The sequence below is a fragment of the Eumetopias jubatus genome, unplaced genomic scaffold (assembly GCF_037043125.1).
Source record: "Eumetopias jubatus isolate StellerSeaLion01/CBP00866 unplaced genomic scaffold, mEumJub1_p1.0 scaffold_3, whole genome shotgun sequence".
Lineage (NCBI taxonomy): Eukaryota > Metazoa > Chordata > Mammalia > Carnivora > Otariidae > Eumetopias > Eumetopias jubatus.
In genome coordinates, this window is record NW_028274809.1 from 65,523,611 (window position 1) to 65,550,471 (window position 26,861).

General features: G+C 36.9%; 1 protein-coding gene across 3 annotated transcripts in view; it reads left to right on the forward strand.

Annotated features, from left to right (window-relative positions):
* Positions 1-482: 482 nt before the first annotated feature.
* Positions 483-26,861, forward strand: part of SCN9A (sodium voltage-gated channel alpha subunit 9) — a 94,833-nt gene continuing 68,454 nt past the window's right edge. Inside the window, exons 1-12 of one of the 3 annotated variants that reach the window (XM_028123003.2) lie at positions 483-740; positions 5,945-6,063; positions 6,619-6,708; positions 7,231-7,359; positions 8,814-8,905; positions 9,887-10,096; positions 14,951-15,014; positions 16,447-16,588; positions 18,634-18,840; positions 20,628-20,915; positions 22,800-23,171; positions 25,902-26,031. In XM_028123003.2, the coding sequence (XP_027978804.2) occupies positions 483-740; positions 5,945-6,063; positions 6,619-6,708; positions 7,231-7,359; positions 8,814-8,905; positions 9,887-10,096; positions 14,951-15,014; positions 16,447-16,588; positions 18,634-18,840; positions 20,628-20,915; positions 22,800-23,171; positions 25,902-26,031 (2,101 nt within the window). Of the gene's footprint in view, positions 741-5,944; positions 6,064-6,618; positions 6,709-7,230; positions 7,360-8,813; positions 8,906-9,022; positions 9,115-9,886; positions 10,097-14,950; positions 15,015-16,446; positions 16,589-18,633; positions 18,841-20,627; positions 20,916-22,799; positions 23,172-25,901; positions 26,032-26,861 lie in introns of all 3 variants that reach the window. The other 2 variants (XM_028123006.2, XM_028123012.2) reach the window with 2 other exon arrangements.

Consider the following 26,861-nt stretch of genomic DNA (forward strand, 5'->3'; position numbering starts at 1 on the left):
TAAATAAAGATGGTAGAGAGTGTGGAAAATAAATCTTGCGCGTAGTAGTCAGTAAATGCTAATTCAACATAATAATTCTGTGAACACATTGCTTCTTATAGTTGAAACCAAAAATATGTTTAAAAAATTATTCATTTATTTGAGAGAGAGAGCACGCGTGCACAGGACCACATGACTAGGGGTGCAGTGTGGCGGCAGGGTGGTGGGGGGTTGCTGAAGGAAAGGGGGAGAGAGAGAGAGAATCTCAAGCAGACTCCCTTGCTGGATGAGGAGCCAGAGGCAAGTGCATCTCATGACCCTGAGATCATGACCTGAGCTGAAATCAGGAGTCCCAGCTGAGCCACCCAGGTGCCCCCAAATCTGTTTATTATTATTTTTAATGTGCCATTTCTGGCTAGCATTTAACACTTTATTTCTTTTTTTTCCACTTAGGCCTCTTATGTAAGGAGCTGAAGGGGAAATAAAATATACAGGATGAAAAGATGGCAACGTTGCCTCCCCCAGGACCTCAGAGTTTTGTCTATTTTACAAAACAGTCTCTTGCCCTCATTGAACAACGTATTGCTGAAGGAAAAACAAAGGAACCCAAAGAAGAAAAGAAAGATGATGATGAAGAAGGCCCGAGGCCAAGCAGCGACTTGGAAGCTGGCAAACAGCTGCCCTTCATCTATGGGGACATCCCCCCAGGCATGGTGTCAGAGCCCCTGGAGGACCTGGACCCCTACTATGCAGACAAAAAAGTGAGTTTATTGTGACTGCAGTAGTGCAGTCTCTGTTTGCTTCTTTTGTTCAGAGAGATATTTTAAATTGAGAGTAAGTGGAAGTTAGTGAAAAACCACATCATGACAAATATGGTCAGTTAAGTGCATATATAGGATATTCAGAATAGGTACTTTTAATTTTTCATCAAAACGGTTCTGTCACTGGCATATTATTTTGATATCCTTAATCTTTCAAAATATTCAATATAATGTTCTGCCTTTTGGGACGTGACATAGATGTATACCTGTAGGAATAAAATTACTGTCAATTTGAGAACTAAGACCTGGCATACGTCCAGAATGCATTTGCATTCAGGTGACAACTGAATCCATGGGAATATATAAGATCATTCAACTAGTAATGCATTCATGCTGAGAAATTTGAAGTTTTTTCCACCAGAAAGATGGTCACTTGAGGCACCGAATAAATTGAAGACCTTTTTAACATAGGGTATAAATAGCACCTTGGAAGTAAAGAAAAAATTATTCTCAGGAGAAAAATACAGAGGGTTGGAATAATGTAGCTAGTTGTAGATGTTAACAGATAAGACAAGCCTATGGGTTGGTTTGTATTTGTGTTAGAAAAGTGGAGAGACTTGAGGGGCAAATAAAGTTGGATTTTGAGTCCTGATATGTTGAAGTAATGCAGTCATGAAGTAAATGCAGGCACATCAGAGGAAATCCATGTTAACTGGTGTCAATATTTTCCAGAGCAGAGGAAAGGAAATTGTCCTCTGAGAGTCAAATGCTGAGAGTAGCAGAGCTGAGAAGGTGTTTATTACATTAGGAAAATTGGAGAAAGTTGGGAACAACTGCTGTAAAGTTTATTCCCTTGAGAAAATGAGTACACCATTTCTGACATGGTAGCAGACACAACCAGGTTGAAGTTGAAGTTGACTAAGAGGAGTCTGTAAAGGATTAGATCAGCAGTTCCATAACTTCTCCAACATTGCTTTGCCAATATAGTGCCTATAGACTTAGAAAAGTCAAGAAAGGCAGAATAAAGTCCATTTAAAAACATAATTCGGGCCATTGGGTGGCTCATTCATTTAAGCATCTGCTTTCGGCTCAGGTCATGATCCCAGTGTCCTGGGATCCACCCCCGCGTTGGGCTCCCTGCTCATTGGGGAGTCTCCTTCTCCTTCTGCCTCTCCCTCTGCCCCTCCTCCCTGTTTGTGCTCTCTCTCTCTCAAATAAATAAAATCTTAAAAAATAATAATAATAAACATTTTGATTTGTTTAAAATATAAATAAAAGGGAATATTTCTTTTTCTTTTTTTAAAAAAGATTTTATTTATTTATTTGACAGAGAGGGCACAAGCAGGGGGAGTGGGAGAGGGAGAAGCAGACTCCCCGCTGAGCAGGGAGCCCGATTCGAGGCTTGATCCCGGGATCCTGAAATCATGACTAACCGAAGGCAGGCGCCCAACCAACTGAGCCACCCAGGCATCCCTAAAAGGGAATATTTCTTCATAAGACATCTAGCAAGTAAGATAAAATAGAACATATTTTAAATATCTTGAGAGATATAAAATATAAGTTATATTTTGACAGTAGAAACACATCTACCTCAGTGGTAGTTGCCATGAATAACAATACCTAATATTTTGCTTCATATTAAAACCAGCATCTCAACAAGTTAGCAGCACAACAATAAAAAATAGAACACTTGCGAAGGCCTTGAAATATTACACAGCATGCTAATTAATCAGTCAGTATTCTGACACAGAAAGGAAGAATGCTAATATGTATTAAGGATCTCTGTGTCAGGCACTGGACTTTTTATATAAATTAGCACACATTTATTATACTGTGAGAAAGGGGGTAATATCCTATTTTAAGATGAGAGAGGGCTTGGGGCGCCTGGGTGGCTCAGTCGTTGGGCGGCTGCCTTCGGCTCAGGTCATGATCCCAGAGTCCTGGGATCGAGCCCCACATCGGGCTCCCTGCTCGGCGGGAGGCCTGCTTCTCCCTCTCCCACTCCTCCTGGTGTTCCTGCTCTCGCTGTCTCTGTCAAATAAATAAATAAAATCTTTAAAAAAAAAAAAAAAGATGAGGGAGGGCTTGGGGAAATTAAGAAATGTGCAAAATGTTACACCATAGAAGTTGTAGATTTTTAAAATTCAAGTTGGTTCCCCTATTTGGATATTCTGGGCAACATCTCTTAGTATAATTTAGTTTCTGTTGTATAGCAACCACTATGCTAACAACTTTACAAAAGTGAAAGAAATAATGATGAGTAAATAATGAGACAGGCAAAATAAAAAGTACCTTCTCATTTTACTTATTACTTATTACTTCCTGGCTCAACATGGATACCTACTACATTTCCTATTTCCAAATGGGGCCTGGATATTACTTAGTCAGCTCGCCCTGCTTCCGCCATAAGGAGGAAAGGAATCTTTCCGGGATAACCCAGGAGTCAGAGATATACACTAATGTTGGCTTAAAGTGACTTGGGAGGTTAGGAGAAAATGTTTGCCTTTGAATGGAGGATTATAGACTTATTAACTAATGGAATAATGTTAGCTATTTGACAGACTAATTTAATAGAGAACATTTAGGATGGGACTCCAACCCTTAGCCTTGTCCCCAGTTCCTTTCAGATAATGTAAACAGCACCCACATCAAAAGCCTAACCCACATTAGCATCAGTGTAGTTGAGTTGAACTAGGTCAAAGTAATCTATTTTTCGTGGTTCTCTGTTCTTGTCATGTGAACAAATACCTAATGGGATAGCCAAGTCTTTTTATTTTCTTTTGGTTTGGAGCTTTAGATGATCAAATGTTACGCCGAGCTCCTCAAACATTCTTGGTAAAAGTAGTTTTGACTTTTGCTTGCAACGTTAGGGTTAACTTTGTGTTTCAAGTTATTCATACTAATTGACGAAAACTTTATTTCTGCTACATTATAATTATTGCTTGGATTAAAATCTTAATGACCCCAAATTTGACTTGGGCTCAGATTTTAATTTGCATTTGAGTGTAATTATCAATGCTTTGTTAAAACAAAGAACACTTAATGATAGAAGTTAGGGCTTCATTTTTATGTGTGATTAATATATAAGTACTTTTCAATAGTGTTATGCAGTGCTTTTATTGTAAATGAAAGTTTGTGTCTTTAAGAAAAAATAAATTACCAATCACCCTCTGCTATGGGTATTAAGAAGACAGGTACAATGTCTTGTTATCTTCATATCTTCTGTGCTTTATATGTTGCCTATAATTTCAGCAGCTGCTCCCAACATTGACTAAGAATTTACAATGTGCCGGAAACTTAAAAAGCTTTACAGGCACTAAATGCTGGCTCTCAGGCTGCTAAACGGTGGTTCTGATATTTAGAATCACATCTGTCCAAACAAAAATATATGCTCTTTAGGCACCATAATTTTCTAATTTTATGTTCAACAAATTCTTAAATAAATGAGCAAAATTAAAAGAATTTATTCAGACTTTGACATCTATGCATTTTGTAGTAGGATTTTAGAGTTTATTAAAGGGACCTATACTGATCCCTCAAATTTCATTAGGCTTACTTATTTTTCCTACCTATAATTAACTCCTGAGTGTGTGTAAACCCAGATATTCCTAGAGAAGTTTCTGATTTAAATAAACATTGGACATTTAAAATTAAAAATATCAAATGAATTCTGTTTTGTAAAAATTTCAAGCACAAGGTAACTTGATCTGGCCAAGTCTAGGCAGCAATGTTGTGATTTTCACGTTAGCTCAGCTGACCTCTGGTTCAGGATGTCTCCCTAATAATTCTGACACACGTGTGACCCTGTCTCCTCCATACTGTCACACTCCATTTGTATTTCTCTGTATTATACTTGTCACATCTTGCTTTGTATTCGAGTTATTGTATATGCATGACTTTTCTAGGAAGTTTCTTGAATGCAAAACCCATGCCTCATTTATGTTCAAATGCCTTTTGTTACTTCATATGCCGTAGTTGCTCGCTACACAATTGCAGAAAATAATAGATGAATGAATTTTAAAAAGCACAGTGTGTTAAGATTTAAAAAAGCAGTGGTTGTACTCAATGACTAGATATTAATTTTAAAACTAATTTTCAGTGTAAAAGTGAACTTTATGTTAAATTATGTTTAGACATAACCAGTATAGTGAAAGTGGCCAGGACTGTAAAAGGACATCTGAAAATAGTAGATTCTGATTTGTTTTCTTGAGAACACTGCCACATAACAATTAAAAAGCAACATACTCGAATTTAGGTCCCCAATTTGGTGGAAAATGTTTATTTCCAGAAGCCCATTCATAAACTTATATAAAATTCATATTAAACAACAACAAAAGACCAAGTCAATGTCTTCTCAATAGAACAGGTATTTTGCCTAGCAACTATAGAAAACTAAGGCAAAGATTTGAACTTGGTCTTCCTAAATTGCGTTAATGTTTTCTTGTTGTTGCTGTTTATTTGTTTGGGTTTTTAAATTTTTAACTCAATACCAAAGCCATGGAGACTGTCCCTTATTGTGCAATGGTTACATAACACCTTTCAAGAATATTTGGTTCATCTGTATTATTTTTAAAAATTACCGTGGGTAGGAGCAAGCAAGTCCTTTACTTTGTATTCATTTATTTTAGCTGTTATTAGAATTATATCTAGAATAGGAAAATTGAACTGGGTAATAGGATTCTTTTAACTCTAATATTCCTTAAATTTATGAAAATGTGTTTTTGAAAGGACTCATATTTGGAACACTTGCTATTAATCATGATAATAGCCAACAAGTATTAAAATCCTCAAGGTGTTATGGCAAAAGTCAGAGATGCTAGTTTCTATTTAGTTCGCTTAAAATACATTGAAATGATAGAAGGAAATTGTATTCTAAACTAATACCAGTAGCCACACTTACTGTTACTGATTTGGGTGTTAAAGGGATATGAAAAAGAGAAGATGCTCTATTTTGGGAGCTCTAGGCAATTCATGCTCACAAATGGCTCACTTCTTAATTTACTAAGAAGAAATGGATTTAGTTCATTGGCCAGTGTGACCTAAACAGCTCCATTAATGGCAGTGGTATCACGTTGTTTGAGTCTGATGGCAGTGTTTCTTTAATATGACCCTACCACGTGCACATGCGGTAAACTGCTCATATAAACGTGCTAGGGTGAAATTTTGGATTCTCAATTTCATGCTGTTTTCTTTTTCTCCCACAGACTTTCATAGTATTGAACAAAGGGAAAGCAATCTTCCGTTTCAATGCCACCCCTGCTTTGTACATGCTGTCTCCTTTCAGTCCTCTAAGAAGAATATCTATTAAGATTTTAGTACACTCATATCCTTTTTTAAATGATTACTAGCATTGGTTCTTTAAAGTGTAGTTTTTGCGGGACACCTGGGTGGCTCAGTCAGTTAAGTGTCTGCCTTCAGCTCAGGTCATGATCCCAGGACCCTAAGATCGAGCCCCACATCGGGCTCCCTGCTCAGCGGGGAGTCTGCTTCTCCCTCTGCCCCTCCCCCTGCTCATGCTCTCTCTCTCTCTCTCTCAAATAAATAAATAAAATCTTAATAAATAAATAAAATATGGTTTTTGCTAGTTATTCAAATATAGATTTTAGTCCTTTTGTTCCTGAAAAGACTGGTTTTAGTTTACCAATTTCAATATAATTTGGTATAAGTCTCCGAGAAAATTGGGAGAATGGCAATTTTAGCATTTTAGGATAAATTACTTTATATATGACTCCCTTGTTTAAAGAGATTAAAAGAAGAGTTATAAACTCATAAAGAATTATTTTCTAGGAAAAAGTTGTTAGCATTTTAACAAGTGTCATTATCAAGTATTCAAAGCTCCCACTGTGTTCTCTTATCATATTCCTTGATTCTAAGCTACCTTATTCAGCATGCTTATCATGTGCACTATTCTGACGAACTGCATATTTATGACCATGAGTAACCCTCCAGATTGGACCAAGAATGTAGAGTAAGTGGGTATAAATACATTTTAATATCATCTCTGTGTTATTTTATTCCTCTTCTTTCCTGCCACAAAGTTACTGCAGCTCGAAAAATTGTGTTTATCTTCCCATGTTATGTGGTTGCTTTTCTTTCAGTTATTTTTTCTTCCTGTGGTATTAACCTGCTACCGGTAAAATAGAATAATCAGATGCTACGATCTTTTCTAGAAGAAAGAAAATATCAGGTGTCCTGCCTCGTTCTTAGACATGTGTCTTTCTGATAGGAGTAATGTAGGACTTTTCCAGGCAGATCTAATACCTATCTTCTAGTCATTTTGAATACCTCTACTTTCTGTAAGAATTTCTAATATGGACACTTGAAGATTTTCTGGAAATACCTTTACTGTAGTTTATTCTAATAGAGTGGATCCATAAGCCAACAGCCACACTCCAATAGATGCCTTTCTTTGGTTGATCAGAAAAAATAAAGATTTACATGGTGCTGTATTCTCCTCATATTTAATATCCCATCGGATTCTTGTGTCTAGGTATACTTTTACTGGAATATATACTTTTGAGTCACTTGTCAAAATCCTTGCAAGAGGCTTCTGTGTAGGAGAATTCACTTTCCTTCGTGACCCATGGAACTGGCTCGATTTTGTCGTCATTGTTTTTGCGTAAGTACATTCAGTTTTTTGAAATGGCAAACTCGTGAGAATGACAGACAGCACAGTAGTCCAGTAAGAACAAACCTTTGGGGTCTGACTTTTCCTGTATGTAAAGGTTGCATTTAAAGGATACTCTGTGAAAGCTAGTCATTGATAGGCAAATATTAATTTTTGAGAAAGAGCATTTCTCATTCAAAAGTGTATGACATCATTAAGATTGATCTTCTCCTCCATGCTCAGCACCTGGATGGATAGTCTATGCAGTGCAAGTAAGGTTCACATCTTTCTCCATGTCTTAGTTAAAAACTAATAAAACCTGTAAGAATCACAGAAAAAGCTCGGGCCTTTAATTATAACCTATACTATTCAAGAGCTAATAAGTATATTAAAATATAGAAGTAAATCTTTTTATAAGACCTAACACTGCATACTAATCCTAACATCAGTGAATTGTATGTGTATTACATCTGCAGCCACAGTTTATTTTTAAGGGAAAAATATTACATTAAAATATAATTTAAATTAATTCACACTGCTGTTCTTTTCACAAATCTATTTGCCAGAAATATTCCCTTGTTTTTTTGAAATCTCAAACCTGGATACAATATTTTCCCTCTGTCATCTTGAATTTTAAAAGTAATGCATGTTCATTGGAGGAATTTAGACAATAGAGAAGAGTCTTAAGATTTCTAGTTTCCCATTCCCTCACCACCCTGCCCATCTCCTTGTCCATCAGCCTCGCTTCTTTCATGGTCATGTGACTGCTGCAAGCTGTACCTGCCACCTGCTGATAAGACAACATTGTGTCAAAGAAGGCTGCCTCTTCTCAGAGGTCTCATTATTCTAATTGAGATATAATTTATATACCATAAAATTAACCCTTTTAAACTTAAAATTCAGTGTTTTTTTTTAGTATGTTCAAAAAGCTGTGCAACCATCACTAATCTATAATTCCAGAATATTTCCATCATCCCCAAAAGAAGTCACTTCTATTCCCTTCTGCCCTTAATCCTTGGAAACCATTCATCAATGTTTTGAATCTAGGCATTTGCCTATTCTACACATTTCATATGAATGGAATCATACAGTATGTGACCTTTTGTGTCTGGCTTCTTTTAATTAGCATAGAGTTTTCAAGGTTTGCTGCTGACATTTTATAGGATATTAAGTATCTATATTACCATAATGTTGAGGTCTGATAATTGAAGCATTTGATTGTTTATTTAGGCATTTAAGTGTATGGAACAATTTTAATAATATATTTGCATTTTGCTCATGTAAAAGGGGTCAAATCAAATCTAATCAAATTAAATTAGTTGTGATAGGTGAAAAAAAAAAGAGGGCTTGCAGAACTGTCCATTTAAATAAGAATTTTCCAAATATAGGCAATACCTTGAGTAAAGGCACAGGTAAGTATCATAGACTCTATCTAAATTCTGAATAACTCTGATTTAATTCTACAGGTATTTAACAGAATTTGTAAACCTAGGCAATGTTTCAGCTCTTCGAACTTTCAGAGTGTTGAGAGCTTTGAAAACTATTTCTGTAATTCCAGGTAAGGAGTGATTGGTGTGAAGCATTAGGCCACTCATAACTCCAACTATTTGGGAGTTGTTCTTCGTTTGTTTGTGTGTGTGTTGTCACTGTGTTGTGTGTGAACTCCCTATTACAGATATGTGACAGAGTTTGTGGACCTGGGCAATGTCTCAGCACTGAGAACATTCAGAGTTCTCCGAGCACTGAAAACAATTTCAGTCATTCCAGGTGAGAGTGGGGTTAAACACCAGGGCTGACTTTGACCGTTTGGAGGAAAGACAAGAATGACTTTCTCATATGCCATTTTAATTAAGTTTGATTTTTTATGTTTTTCACAATCATTATTAAAAGTCAGCCTTTGAGTTTAATCAACTGCATGGGTCTTAGAGGATAAAGATGGCCGTTTGGCTCATATCTCAACTTGAAATTTTCCCTCCTGTGTAACAGATCATTTTCCATTTTGTTTAGCCAGGAATGAAAATTTCAATTTGTTTTTATTGCTTTTCATACAGTTAGGAAAAGAGATAAAAAAAATATCAGCATGGGAGTATTGCATGTCGTACTGTGTTTTTTAGCTTTCCACAACAAACCATTTCTTAACTGAAAATTAGTTAAGTTGTCACTCTATGCTGCAATTCAGCCTCTTTGTTTTAATGTCTTTATAGAGAGATGGTTTGTTTGACAAGCATTGACTAAATTACTAATTTAAAAATTATTTTTACAAGCGAATATGGGTATGGTATGAGCAACCAAATTATTCATTTTGATGATTTGGTTACTCTTTGGAAACAGTTTACAATTTTTATCATTTGCTGTACTATATAGAAACAAAAAATATATAAAAAACAGCAAATCGACTAGGCTTTTTTCAAACTAGGTTATTTAAGGTCACTGATTTAATATGGTGCATGCATTTCTAGGCAAGCTTGTGTTTTGTTTTTATTTCTCATTCAGAGGCTTTATTTCATTAGCAACACTTTTTTTTGCCCCCTGTGTTCAGGACTGAAGACCATTGTGGGAGCTCTGATCCAGTCTGTGAAGAAGCTCTCTGATGTCATGATCCTAACTGTATTCTGCCTGAGCGTGTTTGCCCTGATTGGGCTGCAGCTCTTTATGGGCAACCTGAAGCATAAATGCCTACGGGATCCGCTGGAAAATAATGAAACATTAGAAAGCATAATAGATACCCTTGAAGAAGAAGACTATAAAAGTAAGAATGTCCCTGAAGTTGTTAATAGGTTGAAATAAGATTGTTCTCTTTTAGCAATGAAATGTTGCTTTCCTTTTAATTATTTCAAAATTGCTCGAGTATATAGAAAGTTGCCGCAGTGTGCATTTCGATCCTGTTATATTTTCATAAATCTCCCTGGTTCTAAGCTTTCTAGCAGTTCTGGTATTAGACACATGATATAGTTCCATAATACCCAATTTCTGTAAGATAAAAATGAATAAATTTGCTCTAGAGAAATACATTTGGCTATGACTTAATATTAACCATTACATTTCATCATAAGACATATTATGTGTTTTATATACTATAGTTTTATTGTATAATTTATACTTAGGTTTATAGGGTAATTTATTTATTATATGATAATATAATTATGTTTTTACATTTGTATTATATCTATAACATACAGTTGTGTAAATCCTAGTATAACAATCATATTAATTATCATATATTAAAGTGTCTGCTTGATAAGTATTTCTGAAGATTTGTATAAAGCAGAGTGGGTTTACTCAGCTTATCAGCACTATCCCTATAATCAATGATGAGTTTCACAGCTCTTTCTAAGGGCTTCCCTCAGTCTAGCCAGTGGCATTATATCAAAGTTTAATTCATCAGAACTAGTTCTGTAGGAAACATGTGAGTCGATCTGTACACACAGTCTCGAAGTCTTCTTAATTCACAAGTATATTTTAGAATATCTTACAGAAAGCCTGAACTGCATGTTTTCTGAACAGTTGTCCCCTAACACAGTTTCTCTTGCCAGAGCTGTTGATGAATTTCGGTGAAAATGAGATCAAACAAGATTGTGCTTTCTAACACCTGCAGTGTGTCTGTGTGATGCTGCCCACATGAACCCATAAACCTTAATAGATACTTAGATCCAGAGTGGGGGTGGGGACGTCAAGATACATATACAACCTTCTAAGTGTATATGCCTTTGACAGAATAAGGTCATGGAGTAAAGGTCAGGATTCTCCTTGGATTATGAAGAATATACATCATTTTCTTACTTTACTAAATGTATACTCTCCCACTCACTGGGGAAGATAAAAGCAAATACAACCTAGCTAATATAGTAAAAGACAGTAAATAAAGAAAACAAAAAAAATATAGAAGCCTAAAATGAGAAAACTGAAAGTTTTCAAGTAAAATATTTAATGTAACATTTCTTTACTACCCATGTTTGATGAGGAATTTAGCATATTTTCCCTTCCGATTTATTTTTACTTATTTTTTAAGTTTCTGATTTTTATTGGTATAATCTTAAATTTTATTTTCAATGTACAAAGAATTTTATTCCTTAATGTATATACTATAAAAGTAATATATCTTATGGATAATTGTTCACATTTACGATTAATAATCGGTTTACAATACTTACTCAAGCTTAACTTTTTTCACTGGGATCACTACCAGTTTTTTTTATTTTGATTACATGTAGGGTTAATGTTGGGCCAGGTTAATATGATAGACTGAGAGAAATACTTGGAAGTTGTGGAAATTGTAAAAGGATGATGAAAGCAAGTGTCTATTGGATTCTAAACTGGACAAGGAAAGACGTGAACCCAGGAGTTGGTTGATAGATTATGAGAAAATGGGGAAGTAAACGAATTGGAATTCTTGAAGAGATGAAAGAATTACAATGGTAAAGGCAGCCTACAAAGAAATCCTGAATATGTTCTGAAAGTGTTTTCTGGTGCCTACGGCAAAGCCTTTTTTAGAGGTGTTTTTTATTTATTTTTTATTTTTTTTTATAATTTTTATTGTTATGTTAATCACCACACATTACATCATTAGTTTTTGATGAAGTGTTCCATGATTCATTGTTTGTGCATAACACCCAGTGCTCCCCGCAGAACGTGCCCTCTTTAATACCCATCACCAGGCTAACCCCTTCCCCCAACCCCCTCCCCTCTAGAACCCTCAGTTGGTTTCTCAGAGTCCATCGTCTCTCATGGTTCGTCTCCCCCTCCGATTTCCCCCCCTTCATTTTTCCCTTCCGCTATCATCATCTTTTTTTAACTTATAATGTATTATTTGTTTCATAAGTACAAAATTCTAATAGAGGCAACCTCCTGCAGGTTAGGGATGCTTTTCTGCGGACTCATTGGTCAATGTGTGGCCTGATTTTTTTTTTATTGTTATGTTAATCACCATACGTTACATCATTAGTTTTTGATGTAGTGTTCCATGATTCATTGTTTGTGCATAACACCCAGTGCTCCACGCAGAACGTGCCCCCTTGAATACCCATCACCAGGCTCACCCATCCCCCCACCCTCCTCCCCTCTAGAACCCTCAGTTTGTTTTTCAGGGTCCATCATCTCTCATGGTTCGTCTCCCCCTCTGACTTACTCCCCCTCATTCTTCCCTTCCTGCTATTTTCTTCTTTTTCTTTTTTCTTAACATATGTTGCATTATTTGTCACAGAAGTACAGATCTGTGATTCAACAGTCTTACACAATTCACAGCGCTCACCATAGCACATACCCTCCCCAGTGTCTATCACCCAGCCACCCCATCCCTCCCACCCCCCACCACTCCAGCAACCCTCAGTTTGTTTCCTGAGATTAAGAATTCCTCTTTTCAATGAGGTCATATGATCCATGGACATGTTTTTATTTCTCTTTGCATTATGTTTTCCCTTTACATATTAACTTTAATACTCTTGAGGCTAATTATTCTAATAATTTAATGTCTGCTTGTTTAGGGGTTATTTTAAAGTGTTCTATAAGACCAGCATGTACTGCTGCCATTGCTTTACCTTTCATCATTCTTGTACTGACTTGAGTCTGTTCGCCCTGCCATGCGCCAGTACGGGCAGCTCTAGAGCCCATTCTTATAAAGCAGCTCCTCAGTGGTTGGTAAATGTGAGCCAGAGTTACTTTAAAGGATAATTCTAAAGTAATCCTTCCACTACAAAAATATCTTGGAAACTTATGTACAAAAAATTTGTATCTTAACCTCCTCCGTCCTCATTACGTCATGCCTGCCCTACCTCAGGCACAGGAATTTTTCCAAAAAGTTGTTCATGTGCATTCTCATCTAAATTTTCACCTCAAACTAGGAGGCTTTTTTGTTTTATTTGTGTCTTCTAAGATTTGTATCTTCTGTGTAAGACAAAATGGTGTGTAAGTCAGTCAGTTAATCTTCCCTGGAATTGTCTAGTAGTTTAGTAATGATATCTGCTGCTCTCTGAGCATCTGAGCAACTGTGTAGAATGTGTGGCTCACTGCAGTAAGTGCCTTACATGCAATATCCTCTTTATGCCTTCCAGCATCTCCACAAAGCGGGCATTCTAAGCACATTTTACAGATGCAGTGGCAGTGGCTAACCATTCACATGGTATGATCATTCACCTACATAGGAAAGGGTAGAAGCAACATTCAAATCCAAGTATATCTGACTTCAGTCTTTCTTCTGCTATCACTCCAAAGGCCTTCTAATCATTACATCTTTATTTCTTTGATTTGAGCCAAACGGGAAGATGGACCCTTACTAAGAAGCATGGATATTTGTTAGTTCTTTATATGTTTACTGTGTATGATTGGATCAGCTCTTTGTCTTAACAGTAAGCCTTGAGAGTGTATGGAGGAAGAGATTATGGGATCTCTTATGCTGAAAATGGACACAGAGGGTACCATGATGAGGAAATGTGCATTTCGTTCACTGCCATATCCTCAATATCTGAAACTCCATAAGTCCTACATAAATGCTGATTGATGAATAAACAAGAGAATTTCAGAAGACAGGCGTGTCCATTTATAGTATGGCCTTGCTGGCTCCACCCCTTCTAGAATGCTTTGGGGCTCAGCTAGGGTCTCCCTGCTTTCTCTTTTCTTCCCTTCCCTTTCTGAGCTACACTTTCTCTTTGGGGTAACTCAAGGCCCATAGCTTTGAAAACTACCTACCTGATGGTCATATTTGTGTGCCCCCTCTACCTCCACTCCGACTCCGGCGGCAAGTCCCCTCCACGCTGTTTTCATCCCCTTCTCTCCATGTGCACAGCTACTCTGAGTTTTAGCCACGTCACCTCTCAGTATAGTCACTTAAGTCATATTCCTGCTTTCACACTTGCTCTCTTATAGGGCCGCAGTCCACAAAACAACCAGAGTGACGTTTTCAAATAGTGATTACCGCCCATTTCTACCTCCCACTTCTATTACTTGTAACCATACTTAAAATCCGAACTTCCTTTCATAACATACAAAGGCTGACATCATCTGACACCTGCTTACCTCTGCCACGATAGTTCTCTCCACAAACTACACTGTAGCCAGGCTGCCTATCTTGCTGTTTCTTCCATACACTAAACTTCACTTTTGCCTCAAGGCCCTTGCTCCTTCCTGCTCTTCACCCTGCCAAAAATATCTCTTCTCCAGGGTCTTTGGATGGCTGGCTTCTTTGTAGCATTTAGGCCCCAGTTCAAATGTCATATCTTTAGAAAGGCCTTCCCTGACCACATTTTGTCACATTGTCTTATTTTCTTTAGGACATTTATCACTATCTTGAAAATACCTTGTATATTGATTTATTTACTTACTTACTTATTTACTTGTCCTTCTCTGTCCCCAATTTCCACCCTTACCTACATGTAAAGAAAGATACACAAAATTAATTATCTTGTTTATCATGGTTTTATTATTATATTCAGTGCCTGTCCCATAAGAGGTTATCAATAAGTATTTGAGGGAGAATATATGAGAATATAATAAATAAATGAATGCACATTGCCTGAGACTGGGCCTGAAGGTGTGTGAATATGTCTATACTAATTAACCTACCTTCTGTGTCACTGTCTAATGTTATATTGTTGAATTTCTTCCTAAACAGAATATTTTTATTACTTGGAGGGATCTAAGGATGCTCTCCTTTGTGGTTTGAGCACAGATTCAGGGTAAGTAGTATTTGTTTTTAGTCAAAAGGCTACAAAAAGGGAAAAAGCATATCCAATCAGCTTTTTTTTTAAAAATCAGAACCTTTGATTTTATATTGCTTTCATATATTTCATGGCATTATTATGTCCCACAGTGAGCCCAAACTTTAAAACATTTATGGTTAATGCATACTTCTGAAAGCAAAACTTGGAGGTAGTGCTTGAAGTGAAACAAGACACAAGTCATACAAATCTTAAGAAAGTAGAAAGTTACTTCCAGAAAACCCTACCAAAAGTTGGCTGGATAGTTTCAAGTCTTTCTTCTTTCTGGAAGGAAGAGTGACAGAATCAACGTCCTGTTCCCAAATTCTACTCTTTTTCCAATCAAGAATGACTCATAAATGACTGAATGCAGTGACATTTTGGCCACTCTAAACAAAAGGAGCCCATGGACTTGGGTAAATATATTTTAAGAATCTCCTCTCTATGCGAAATACCCATCTTGCAGTTTCTGCTATGCACCAACTTCATTTCTGCTGCAGAGCCCCTGACCAGATATTTCTTTTTCTTTTTTTTTTTTTAAGATTTTATTTATTTGACATAGAGAGACACAGCAAGAGAGGGAACACAAGCAGGGGGAGTGGGAGAGGGAGAAGCAGGCTTCCCGCGGAGCAGGGAGCCCAATGTGGGGCTTGATCCCAGGACCCTGGGACCATGACCTGAGCCGAAGGCAGACGCTTAACGACTGAGCCGCCCAGATATTTCTGGGCACTCCTGACCAGATATTTCTTCACCAGACTCTGTGTATACTGGGAACATTAAACAAATAAGGTTGCTGCTCCCAGAGACAGCTCAGACTACTGTTCAATAGCATCATGGATATCAATCCACCAATTTTAGAAAAATATCAGAAAGCTACAAATCTTTATGAACTTACACAGTTGCTCTGTTTAGGCTATTTTTTATTCTGATTCACTCCAAGAATAATTTGGGGGAACCCAGATTTGGTGGAGGCCTATTTATCAATATTTTTGATACAAGAACTATTATTTGGCATCTGGCGGAAGTTTCCAAGTTTTAATGATGATGCTAATAGCAGGTGCCATTTATTAAATGCTTTATAGCTACAGGAGCTAGGCTAGGTAATTTACATGTATTATCTTTTTTAAACTTAACCAACAGTCTTCACTTTTTGAGGTAGGTGTTATCCTTTTCTCACAGAAGGAGTGAACTGTGCCTTGGAGAAGTTCAGTAATTTGGCACAATCACCAACTAGTAAATCATAGGGATGGGCTTCAAACCCCGTTCTTCCTGCTTCCAAATAATGTGTTCTTAATCATTATTCAATATTGTCCCCCTAGAAAAGGAACCTGGGATGTCTAACTATTCTGTAGCACTCTTTAACCTGCATCCTAGAAGCATTCTAACTTGCGACGTTCTTTTTCATATGTAGTCAGTGTCCAGAAGGGTACAGGTGTGTGAAAGCAGGCAGAAACCCTGATTATGGCTACACGAGCTTTGACACTTTCAGTTGGGCCTTCTTGGCCTTGTTTCGGCTAATGACCCAGGATTACTGGGAAAACCTTTACCAACAGGTGAGTGCCAAGAGAAACATTCATTGCATTTTTGAATGGCATAAAAACTGGTGAATGTTCCTTGCTGGACTTTATGTGAGATGTTTTATTCAATTTAGAAAGGACAAAACCCTATTATCTTACCACTAAAATGAGACATGTTTTACTTCCAGCACTAGTCGAGTGGATAATTCTTAAAATCATAAATTATTGTCTTATCCTTTCTTGGCTTCTCTGATCTCCAGTTCCCTTTCCCCCTTTCTGAATATAGCATCCCATGGGGTCCTAAGTAAATAGCAGGAAATACACCATCATGGCCCTTGTAGCTCTCCTGGCCACGCTGGTATCTGCCCATGCTGCCCTGCTTGCAGTGCCCGAAACACCAGGCTCTCCTGGGTTCATCGTGCTTTAGTTTTTGAATTCCCAGGTACAGTTGTTATGGATTAAATTGTATCCCCTCCCAAGCATATGGTAAAGTCCTAACTCCCTGTGCCTTAGAATGACTATTTTTGGAGTGAGGGATTTAAAGAGGTAACTAAATTGAAATGAGGCATTTGGGTGGGTCCTAATCCAATCTGACTAGTGTCCTTATAAGAAGAGGAGATTAGGACCTGAGAGACACCAGAAATGTGCCCACGCACAGAGAAAAGGCTGCGTGAGGACTCTGAGAAGGTCGCCATCTGCCAGCCAAGGAGAGAAACCTCAGGAGAAATCCAGGACACCAACACGTTGATATTCCATCCTCTAGACCTGCGAGCAAGTAACATTTCTGTTGTGTAAGCTGCCTGGTCTGTAATATTTTGTTATGGCAGCCCTAGAAAACTAATACAAGAATTGAAGACTCAGTTCACTTCTCTAAATGTTCCTGTCCCAACTCATTTGCTCCTTCCCCTAGATCTCCACGCCCTTTGAATATTCCTCAGTTTATCCATCATTTGTGCTGTAATTGTTAATTCACATGGCCATCTCTCCAGCGTAGATGTGATCCTTTTGGGCCTGTGGGCTGCATCTTTTCACTTACATATTCTCAGCACCCAACCCCAAGAGGAAGGAGATGAAAATGGTTATTCTGTGTTATATATAAAAATGAATCACTTTTCTCCTAATTGCCAGATTCTTCTTGTAGCCTGTTTTATGTTTACTTCATTTCTGATAATATTATAAATGAATATAGAAATTCTATAAGTATATACTTCAGAGGGAAAAAGGAATACAGAGAACTTTAAGTGTATAGAAAAGATGCTCAGTTTTACTCAAAATTAAGGACATGCAAATTAAAACTAGAGTGACCTCTAATTTCTTAGTGGTTAGAATGATGGAGATCAAAAGAGAGATGCTGTCTGGGTGAGATGTGGGGAGGCAGACTTTCTCACACGTTGCTGGGAACCACCGCAGAATGCAACACAGAACTCCTATGAAAATGAAAACGAGTATACCCACTAACTACTACTAAAACTTTATCAAAGAGAAGAAATTGTAACAACAATAACTGATAGAAAAGGGAAATGAGGAGGCATCAGAGATAGGAGAGAGAGATTTTTCATGTAATAGCTTTTTATACCATTTGAATTTTTTTACCATATACTGCATTCAGAAATTTTTAATACATGTTAATGAAAAGTAAATATAAGAGTAGATGAGCAGAAAAGATCATTCAGTAAAGCTATCTACTTTGTGTGAACATAACACATCATCATTAATACTTCCTGGTAAAGATGGAATTTTATCAGCAAAAGGTCTGGTCCTCTAATTTGAAAATGAGCAGAGCAGCTAGTTTTTGAGTAATTTTCAGACTATGGGTAAAAAAAAAAAATCAGGATTATTAGTCTTAAAAATAGTGAAGAACCGTACCTAATTTTAATATAAGTTTAAATAGATGGCTACATCCTTTGTATTGAAAAAGTGTTTGTTTTCTTTAGAGGTATAACTTTATTCCTTTATATTTTTGATAACATGGGATTATACCAAACCTCCCCACCTTCTTCATGCCTAATATGCCATTCAAGTTGAAATAATTTTCCAAAGATCTTTGTGTTCCTAAAATAATGATTTCCATTTTTCCCTAGACACTGCGTGCTGCTGGGAAAACCTACATGATCTTCTTTGTTGTGGTGATTTTTCTGGGCTCCTTTTACCTAATAAACTTGATCCTTGCTGTGGTTGCCATGGCCTATGAAGAACAGAACCAGGCAAACATTGAGGAAGCGAAGCAAAAGGAGTTAGAATTTCAGCAGATGTTAGATCGTCTTAAAAAAGAGCAAGAAGAAGCTGAGGTATTATTATTTGGTTTAAAATTCTTCCTAGAAATCAAAGTCCAAAGAGGCTCTGTGGCCTTCCCCAGGGAGATTTTCCTTACTGGATTTTTAAATATAAACAGAATTTTCATTCTGGTGTGGTCAAAGGAACCAATTTTAGTTTGAGTTAGAATCGGCAGAGTCCATCGTCGCTGAAAAACAAACTTGAGGGTTATAGAGGGGAGGGGTGTGGGGGGATGGGTTAACCTGGTGATGGGTATTAAGGAGGGCACGTTCTGCGTAGAGCACTGGGTGTTATGCACAAACAATGTATCATGGAACACTACATCAAAAACTAATGATGTAATGTGTGGTGATTAACATAACAATAAAAAATTTAAGGAGGAAAAAAAAAAGAATCGGCATGTGTCCCATTGTACCTTTCCCCATAACCAGCTCATTCCAGCACAGAGAATGTTCTAAGCCATTCCTCCTAAACCTGTTATCCATGATGCCTCAGTATGCATAACATTATGCAAAGTCCCAGAACAGGTATGGTATGTTTCACCAGAGTAACAGTTGTGTACAGAATTTAGGGAAAATTATTTATATGTTTAAGTTAACAGATACGCTATGGGGTAGAAAGCAAAATGTGCATCGATTTTTGTTAATGTGGCAGGCACTTTCAAAATAAAAAACATGAGCTGTTAAGAAAACCTATACTTATGGTTGTGGCCACTTTAGGCGAAGACACAAACTCTTGAGGATTCTCCCTTATTCTCCTCTCCAGAGGGGCACTTCAGTAGAGAAGTTTGAGAAGGTTTGTACTAAGAGAACACAAATTTAAATATTCTGCAAGAGTTTAAAATTTATTTGATGGTTCAACTAGTTAAATATCTTCAAAGTATCTAACTCATTAGGGGGAAGGTAGTAATCTGTCATGCAGAGAACTTTAATGCAGAAAGATGTTCAGTGCAGTATCTGGAAATATTAAAAATCAGAAAGCATTTAATTTTTTAAAATTAAAAAATGGTTAATAGAATTATGATATTTTTGTGTCTCAGAGTATTACTCAGCCATAAAATTATGTGTTTTAAGAATATTATAACAGTGAAATGTTAATATAATGTATTAGTAGTAAGATACAAAATTTAGTATAATATGCAAACCATTTAAAAATTACATATAAAGATTGGAAGAAATATTAACACCAATTATTTCCAGGATGTAAGACTATGAGTGATTCTTAATTTTAATTCACTATGTCCTTATTTTTCAAATTTTTACAAGGATTGTTTTAATAGTAAAAACATAATTTTTTAATAAAGGGTTAACACTAGGTCATCCCAGGAATTTAATAGGAAACCCTTAGAAGTCCCTTATTTTCTTGAGATGTATTTTGTAATAATTCATTTTCATTTTCAGACAATTCAATCTTCATTAAACTGAGTATCTGACTCTATTGATAATATTGAATTAACTACCTGAATGAGATGTACACATTTTCTTATTGTATGATTTATGTGAGTTTTATGTTCCAAAATTACCTAGTAAAACCTTCATATATACTATTTTAAATTGTTTTACTATAAATATAGTAATAGTGTGTAATAGCTTAATTCCAAAGTAAAATGGGGCTTTATTACAAAGCAAGAGTGCTCTGTAAGCTCTCTGGTCATAGTGCAAAGAAAACGGCATCACTTCATGTACAAGGGACATGATTATGTGCATAGTGTAATTACATTCATGGCAGAGAGGTGCCCCATCATAGGGTTTCCCAGACTTTGGAAATGGCTTACTGTATGTGTGGCCTCTTGGTCCAACAGGCAATTGCAATTGCAGCAGCTGAATACACAAGTATTGGGAGAAGCAGAATGATGGGTTTCTCTGAGAGTTCCTCTGAAACATCCAAACTGAGCTCTAAAAGTGCTAAAGAAAGAAGAAACAGAAGAAAGAAAAGGAATCAAAAGAAGCTTTCCAGTGGGGAAGAAAAGGGAGACAATGAGAAGTTGTCCAAATCAGAGTCAGAGGAGAGTATCAGGAGACAAAATTTCCACCTTGGTGTTGAAGGTCATAGACAAGCACGTGAAAAGAGACTGTCTACCCCTAATCAGGTACCCCTGCACCTATCGAATGCATATGGCCAGGGGTAGGATTATAGAGAAAAATGTTTTATTTTGAAGGATGGGATCTCAGGAGAGGAGAGTGAATGACTTCATCAGTATGTTTTTGGGTAAAAACGTATTGATCATTGGGCATTTATGGAAAGAACGTAGATGTCCATAGTTTTCCATTGAAGTTTGACCATTTTTGAAGGAGCTGATAGTTTCAGCATTGTCATATTATCTTCTCCGATAAACAAATTTTAAAAACAAAGTATTCATGAGAACTGTTGTAGAAATGAAAAAATTATTTACACTATATATTAACTTTTACCTTTTTATCTAGTCTGTATTTCTTAATGCCTCATTGGTTAAAAACTAACCTTAGATTAGTTTCTCCACTTTTCTTCACCACTGTAAGTCATGGTACTGCCTAAATATCAGTCACCCAAGCTGGAAAAGTTTGGAGACACCTGGACAGTCCCCACCCCCAACTGCTTCAGCTACTAACATCTAGTCACACAGTCTGTTATTTCTGCTTGTGTAAAATTTCTCTTGCTTTTTTCCCTCTCTTTCCACGGAAACCTCCATATCTCAGATTTCCCTGCCTACAGACCTCCAAGAAGAACAATTGCTTCTATTCTCCTCCACATTTCTTTGTGTTCTATCACACAACCTTCCCAAATCATTTTTCTAAACCAAAGCTGTGCCTTGGTTCAACTTTAAGAAACAAGACAAAACCCAAAAATAAATCGCGACTGTGTTAATCACCGTCTGCAGAACAAGACCCACATCTTATCCACGTTATGGACTGGCTTCAGCCTCATTTCCCCCCTTTCTTTACCTTCACATACCCTCAGTCCACCATGATCGTTCACTCCTACCGACACGCCCTGTACCTTTATTACTTAGTACGTGTGGTGTTCTCTAAGTGGGATGATTTTCTTCTTTGTTTTCCACCTGGTGTAGTTGCACCTGTTCTTCCTTCATTAGCTCAGATGCCGCTTGCCCTGCACATTTGCCTCTGCCCTCTCCCTTCTCCAATCTGCCCTTTGGTGCCCTGCTTAGAAATTACTATCCTTCTCATTTATGTCTACATTGAAAATGTCTACTACTTAAGTGTGTAAGATGCTGCCAAATGGACATAGAAATAAAAGGTAGAGCCCCTGCCCTCAAAGATGTTATCATTTAGCTGGGGAGACTGAACTTGAATACATGTGATATCAATAAAAGGAAATAGGACAAGAGCAATCCAAGCTTGTTTTAAGGCAGAGACTTGGTTCTACTCACTTTCCATTATTCAGAGTGCCTGCCACTTTGTCCTTTACATAGGAAGCACTAACATGTATTAAATTAGGTACTTCCAAAGAATAAACATTCAGTTTGGTTTATGGACACAGTTTATCCTGGCCATGACTGAGCTTCCAATATGTAAAGTGGAATTGCAAGCAATGGAAGGCAAAGAAGCATACAGCGTGGCCTTTGGCCTCGAGAAAGTTTCAGTTACTTCTGGAACTTGGGGATTGATACATGAAAAGCTAAATAACAGGTATTAATACCAACAGTTTTTTTAAAAGTGATATGTTCTTTGTAGCAAGATGAATGGGATAGAAACAATGGAGAGAATGGAGATGTCACTCTAGGCCAGACAGAGTAGGAAAGACCTGTGTGGCAATAAATAATTTACCTGGTCCTGAAAGGATGGATTCATCCAGTCTTTTCATCCCTGATTTGGAGGAGTTTATCTTGCTGCCAAATTCCTTTATTTTTAAATACGCTTCTTTTAAACCAGCACAAGGCCACCTGGCCTCAGCTCAGTGGGGTCCGTGGCAGTTCTGTGCGCTTCTACTCTTAGGTGCTTCAGCAGATAAATGTCATCTTTTCTCTTTTCTGCAGTCACCGCTCAGCATTCGAGGCTCCTTGTTTTCTGGAAGGCGCAGCAGCAGAACAAGCCTTTTTAGTTTCAAAGGTCGAGGGAAAGATGTTGGATCGGAGACTGAATTTGCCGATGATGAGCATAGCATTTTTGGAGACAGCGAAAGCAGGAGGGGCTCGCTGTTTGTGCCCCACAGACCTCGGGAGCGGCGCAGCAGTAACATCAGCCAAGCCAGTAGGTCTCCCCCAGTGCTGCCAGTGAATGGGAAGATGCACAGTGCCGTGGACTGCAATGGTGTGGTCTCCCTGGTTGATGGACCCTCAGCCCTCATGCTCCCCAATGGACAGCTTCTGCCAGAGGTGATAATAGATAAGGCAACTTCTGATGACAGCGTAAGGACGTTTTAAAATAGCTCAGGCATGGCTCCACCCTTATTCTTGCATCAGTCAGTCTCTCTGCTAGAGGGGCCTTCTTTGGTCCTGTGAATGGCTCTGTGTCTTGCAATACCTCTACTGTAGAAATACACCTTTAACTCATTCGTGGAATTCTCATCCCATATGCTGTAGACATCTAATGCAAAGATATTTAAAACTCCATTTTTTAAAAAAGGAACTTATCTGTTGAAATTATACTTGAATATTATAAACCATTCCTTTAGAAAACAATGTATAAAAGATATATACATATATGTCAGCACAGGAAATGCATTGCTAATGCTGATCTCCTTCACTGATAATAGGTCCCATTTCTGTAAGGAAGTTTGGATTAGTTGCCACCTCCTGCTATCTTTGTCAAGATACTGTTTATTCCTTGTGCAGGGAATCTTGAGTTTTTAAATTAGTAATAATAATAGCAAACGTGTGTTTAGTATTTACAATGGCCCTATAAGGTGATATATTATTATCCCTGTTTTACAAAGAGGAAACCTGAGGCTCGGAGAACTAAAGCAGCTTGTTCAAGTTCACTCAGCTAATAAACAGTAGTCCTGAAGTTCAAAGAGAGGCCCTCTGTTTCAGAGCTTATGCTCTTAACCCACCACACCTTTGCTCTCTCTCCAGTGTGTGTTAGGCTTCTGAACTTAGAAATAATTTAGAATAGTTGCGCTTTTTCCCCCGTACATAAATGAAAATTTCATTTCATTTCATTAAATTTCCAAAAAAAAAAAAAAACCCTCTTTTGTCTGGAGTCTATGAATAAAAATATAATATCCAAACTGCATACATTAATACAAACATATACACATAAAAGCAAAAACAAAACAACCAGTCCAAAGCAATAATTTCAAGAGTTTAGGAGTAATTGAGTGGTTAGAAAAAGAGTCTGATTAGGCTTGAAAGAGATCTTTCTGGTTTCTGGAGTTTCTAGGTTACCTCTTTAGACTACTCACCATGTTATATTGCATGACCAAATATCAGCAGGGGTTTTGACTAACCTAACAACCTTTGAACTCATGTTCCTTATTCATATATTCATATTTTCAGACAACATAGTATTTTTAGTGAGAATAAAGTTCCATCAAAGTCATGGCCACAAACATTTCAGTTGGAATGAATGCATGTGCTTTTAGGTAACGTGTGACCTCTGTGCTTGCATGACACTGCTTCAGCCCTTCTGCCAAGATATTTTTCCGTATCAAGTGAGCATGTTAAATTTCTATGGAATCAGATCTTTGCTGTGTTTTTCTTTTCAGTGATCTATTACCTGTGAAATACAGAATTTATATCAAATTTGGATATTATTTCATATCTTTAAATGAAATGTTTTTATTTTATTTAAGACTTTACTTTTACCATAGGAAAATCAGTATTACCATAAATCCTGAAACAAACTGCAAAACTAGAGGAGTTAGTAGATACTCTAGGATTCAACAGAAATGCAATAAACATAATAGTGTGGCAAAATGTTCAGTTTAGATGAAAAAACTGCATGATAAATAATATAACTTTGACAACTAAAACGTGTACATGAAAAAGAATCTGTTATCCTTGTTTGACTTGGAGAAAAATTGCCTTTTCTGGAAAGTCAGTAAATTAGAGATTGGATCTAATAGAGCTCTACAAAAAGTCACCTTCAGATATGTGTGCATGTATGTCTGTGCACATACACATACAGACACACAAGCATATATTTATGCCCATGTGTCCATGTTGTAATATACACACATATATAACTGTATCTAAACAACTATACAACTTTAAAACTCTAGAACTATATCTATATGTTTGTAAAGTGGTGTGTGTGTATATTTATACATACACACATACCACACCTAAGCAGATAGATAGGTGATACATATAGAGTTGTATAGTTGTTTGTGTGTATATGTGTGTGAGTGGTATGTGTGTGTATGTATTATTGGCCTGCACTGAACCAGCACAGTGTTTTAACTTTGAATTAGTTGCCAAGATTTAAAAACAAGACGTTTTCACACAAAAATAAGTGTACCTGGTAAGCCTGAGCTCATAGTCCTGCATGGCAGCAATCCTTTAGAGCGGAAAGTGGTCACCTCCTTTAGATGGAGCTTACATTCTCCATTTTGCTACAGTTCCCGTCAGTCTCCATTGTCCTTTTCAAACTGAGTCATTTATCATCATATACTCAGAGCAATTCATGAGGCAAACATTACAGTCGCCGCCATTTAATGCTGTTACCTCAACAAAGAATAATTACAGAAATTTATCAGAGAATACCAGGATTCTGCCCCTTTAACACACATCACTGCAACACATGTCTAGCTGTTCTCATGTAGGACTCTTACATGGTAAAACTATCTGAATAAATTCAAGACCCAGAAAGATAGATGATGAAAGTGATTATAACAATAAAAGCAACTTGTTTTATTTTTTATTTTCCTAAGCATTAATTCTTTTCATCCTCAAAGCAAGAATATGAGGCAAGTACTATGGTTATCCCCATTTTACCAGTGATGGAACTGAGACAGGAGTTAAGTAACCCTCCAATGATACATACCCAGTAAGTAGCAGAGCTATGATTCCAACCCAGCAACCTAGTCTCTACTTTTATTTAATCACTACAGCTACCTAAGCAAGATTTTATTCTACACATATAATTTATAAGAATTCTATTCTTAGAACTTTAATTAATCATCTTTTTTCTTTCAGGGTACAACCAATCAAATACATAAGAAAAGACGTTCCAGTTCTTACCTTCTTTCTGAAGATATGTTGAATGATCCCAATCTGAGACAAAGAGCAATGAGTAGAGTAAGCATATTAACAAACACTGTAGAAGGTATGTAATAATACCCTCTTACCCATACAGATTTTTAAACAGAATTTAGATAAATCCTGGTCAGCCTTAAATAGGTATATAAAATTCTTAGGAAGAATTCAAAGAATAAAAAATGGTTATAAACAATAGTAAAGATAATCAATGGACACTAATAGAATGGTCTTTATGTGCTCAAAAAATTGATAAAGTTTTTTTTTGTGATTAAAGACATTGGATGATAGGACTTTTCAAAGATAAATAGCTTAATGGTAATTAATGAAGAAATCTAGGTTAACCCAGGGCTGGGTGGTTCTCACTATATAGTCTTAGAAACTTAAACTAATCTCTCTGAATTTATCATCATTCTAATATGCAAAAAAAAAAATACATACTTCCAGATGTCTATAAATTGCTGCCTCTGAGCACATTCAATGAAATTATAAAATGGTAATATGTGATGTAACATCTGTTCAGAATATGATGAAAAGGCATTAGAGAAAGCAATTTAGAGAGCATAATGGGAACAATAGTGGTTAGACCTTGAGATGCATTGAGAAGAGAGTTAAGGGTGGCAACTTTTAAAATGTGCTGGCTCCCACCCTCTCCCCCTACAATATGCCCCAGGTCCCACCTTGTCCATGGGTTACTACCTCATACCCACACATTCCATGATGGCCTCAGACAAAGCTTCCACCCACCTCCTAAACTTAATGGTGAGAAATAAAAGGGCTCATGGTATGACATATCTATTGAATGAGTCACTCCATAAATTATTTCTAGTCTCTTGGTTCTGAGATTGTTTTCACCTATGAAAGGATATATATTGGTGGAAAATATATATTTCTCCATAG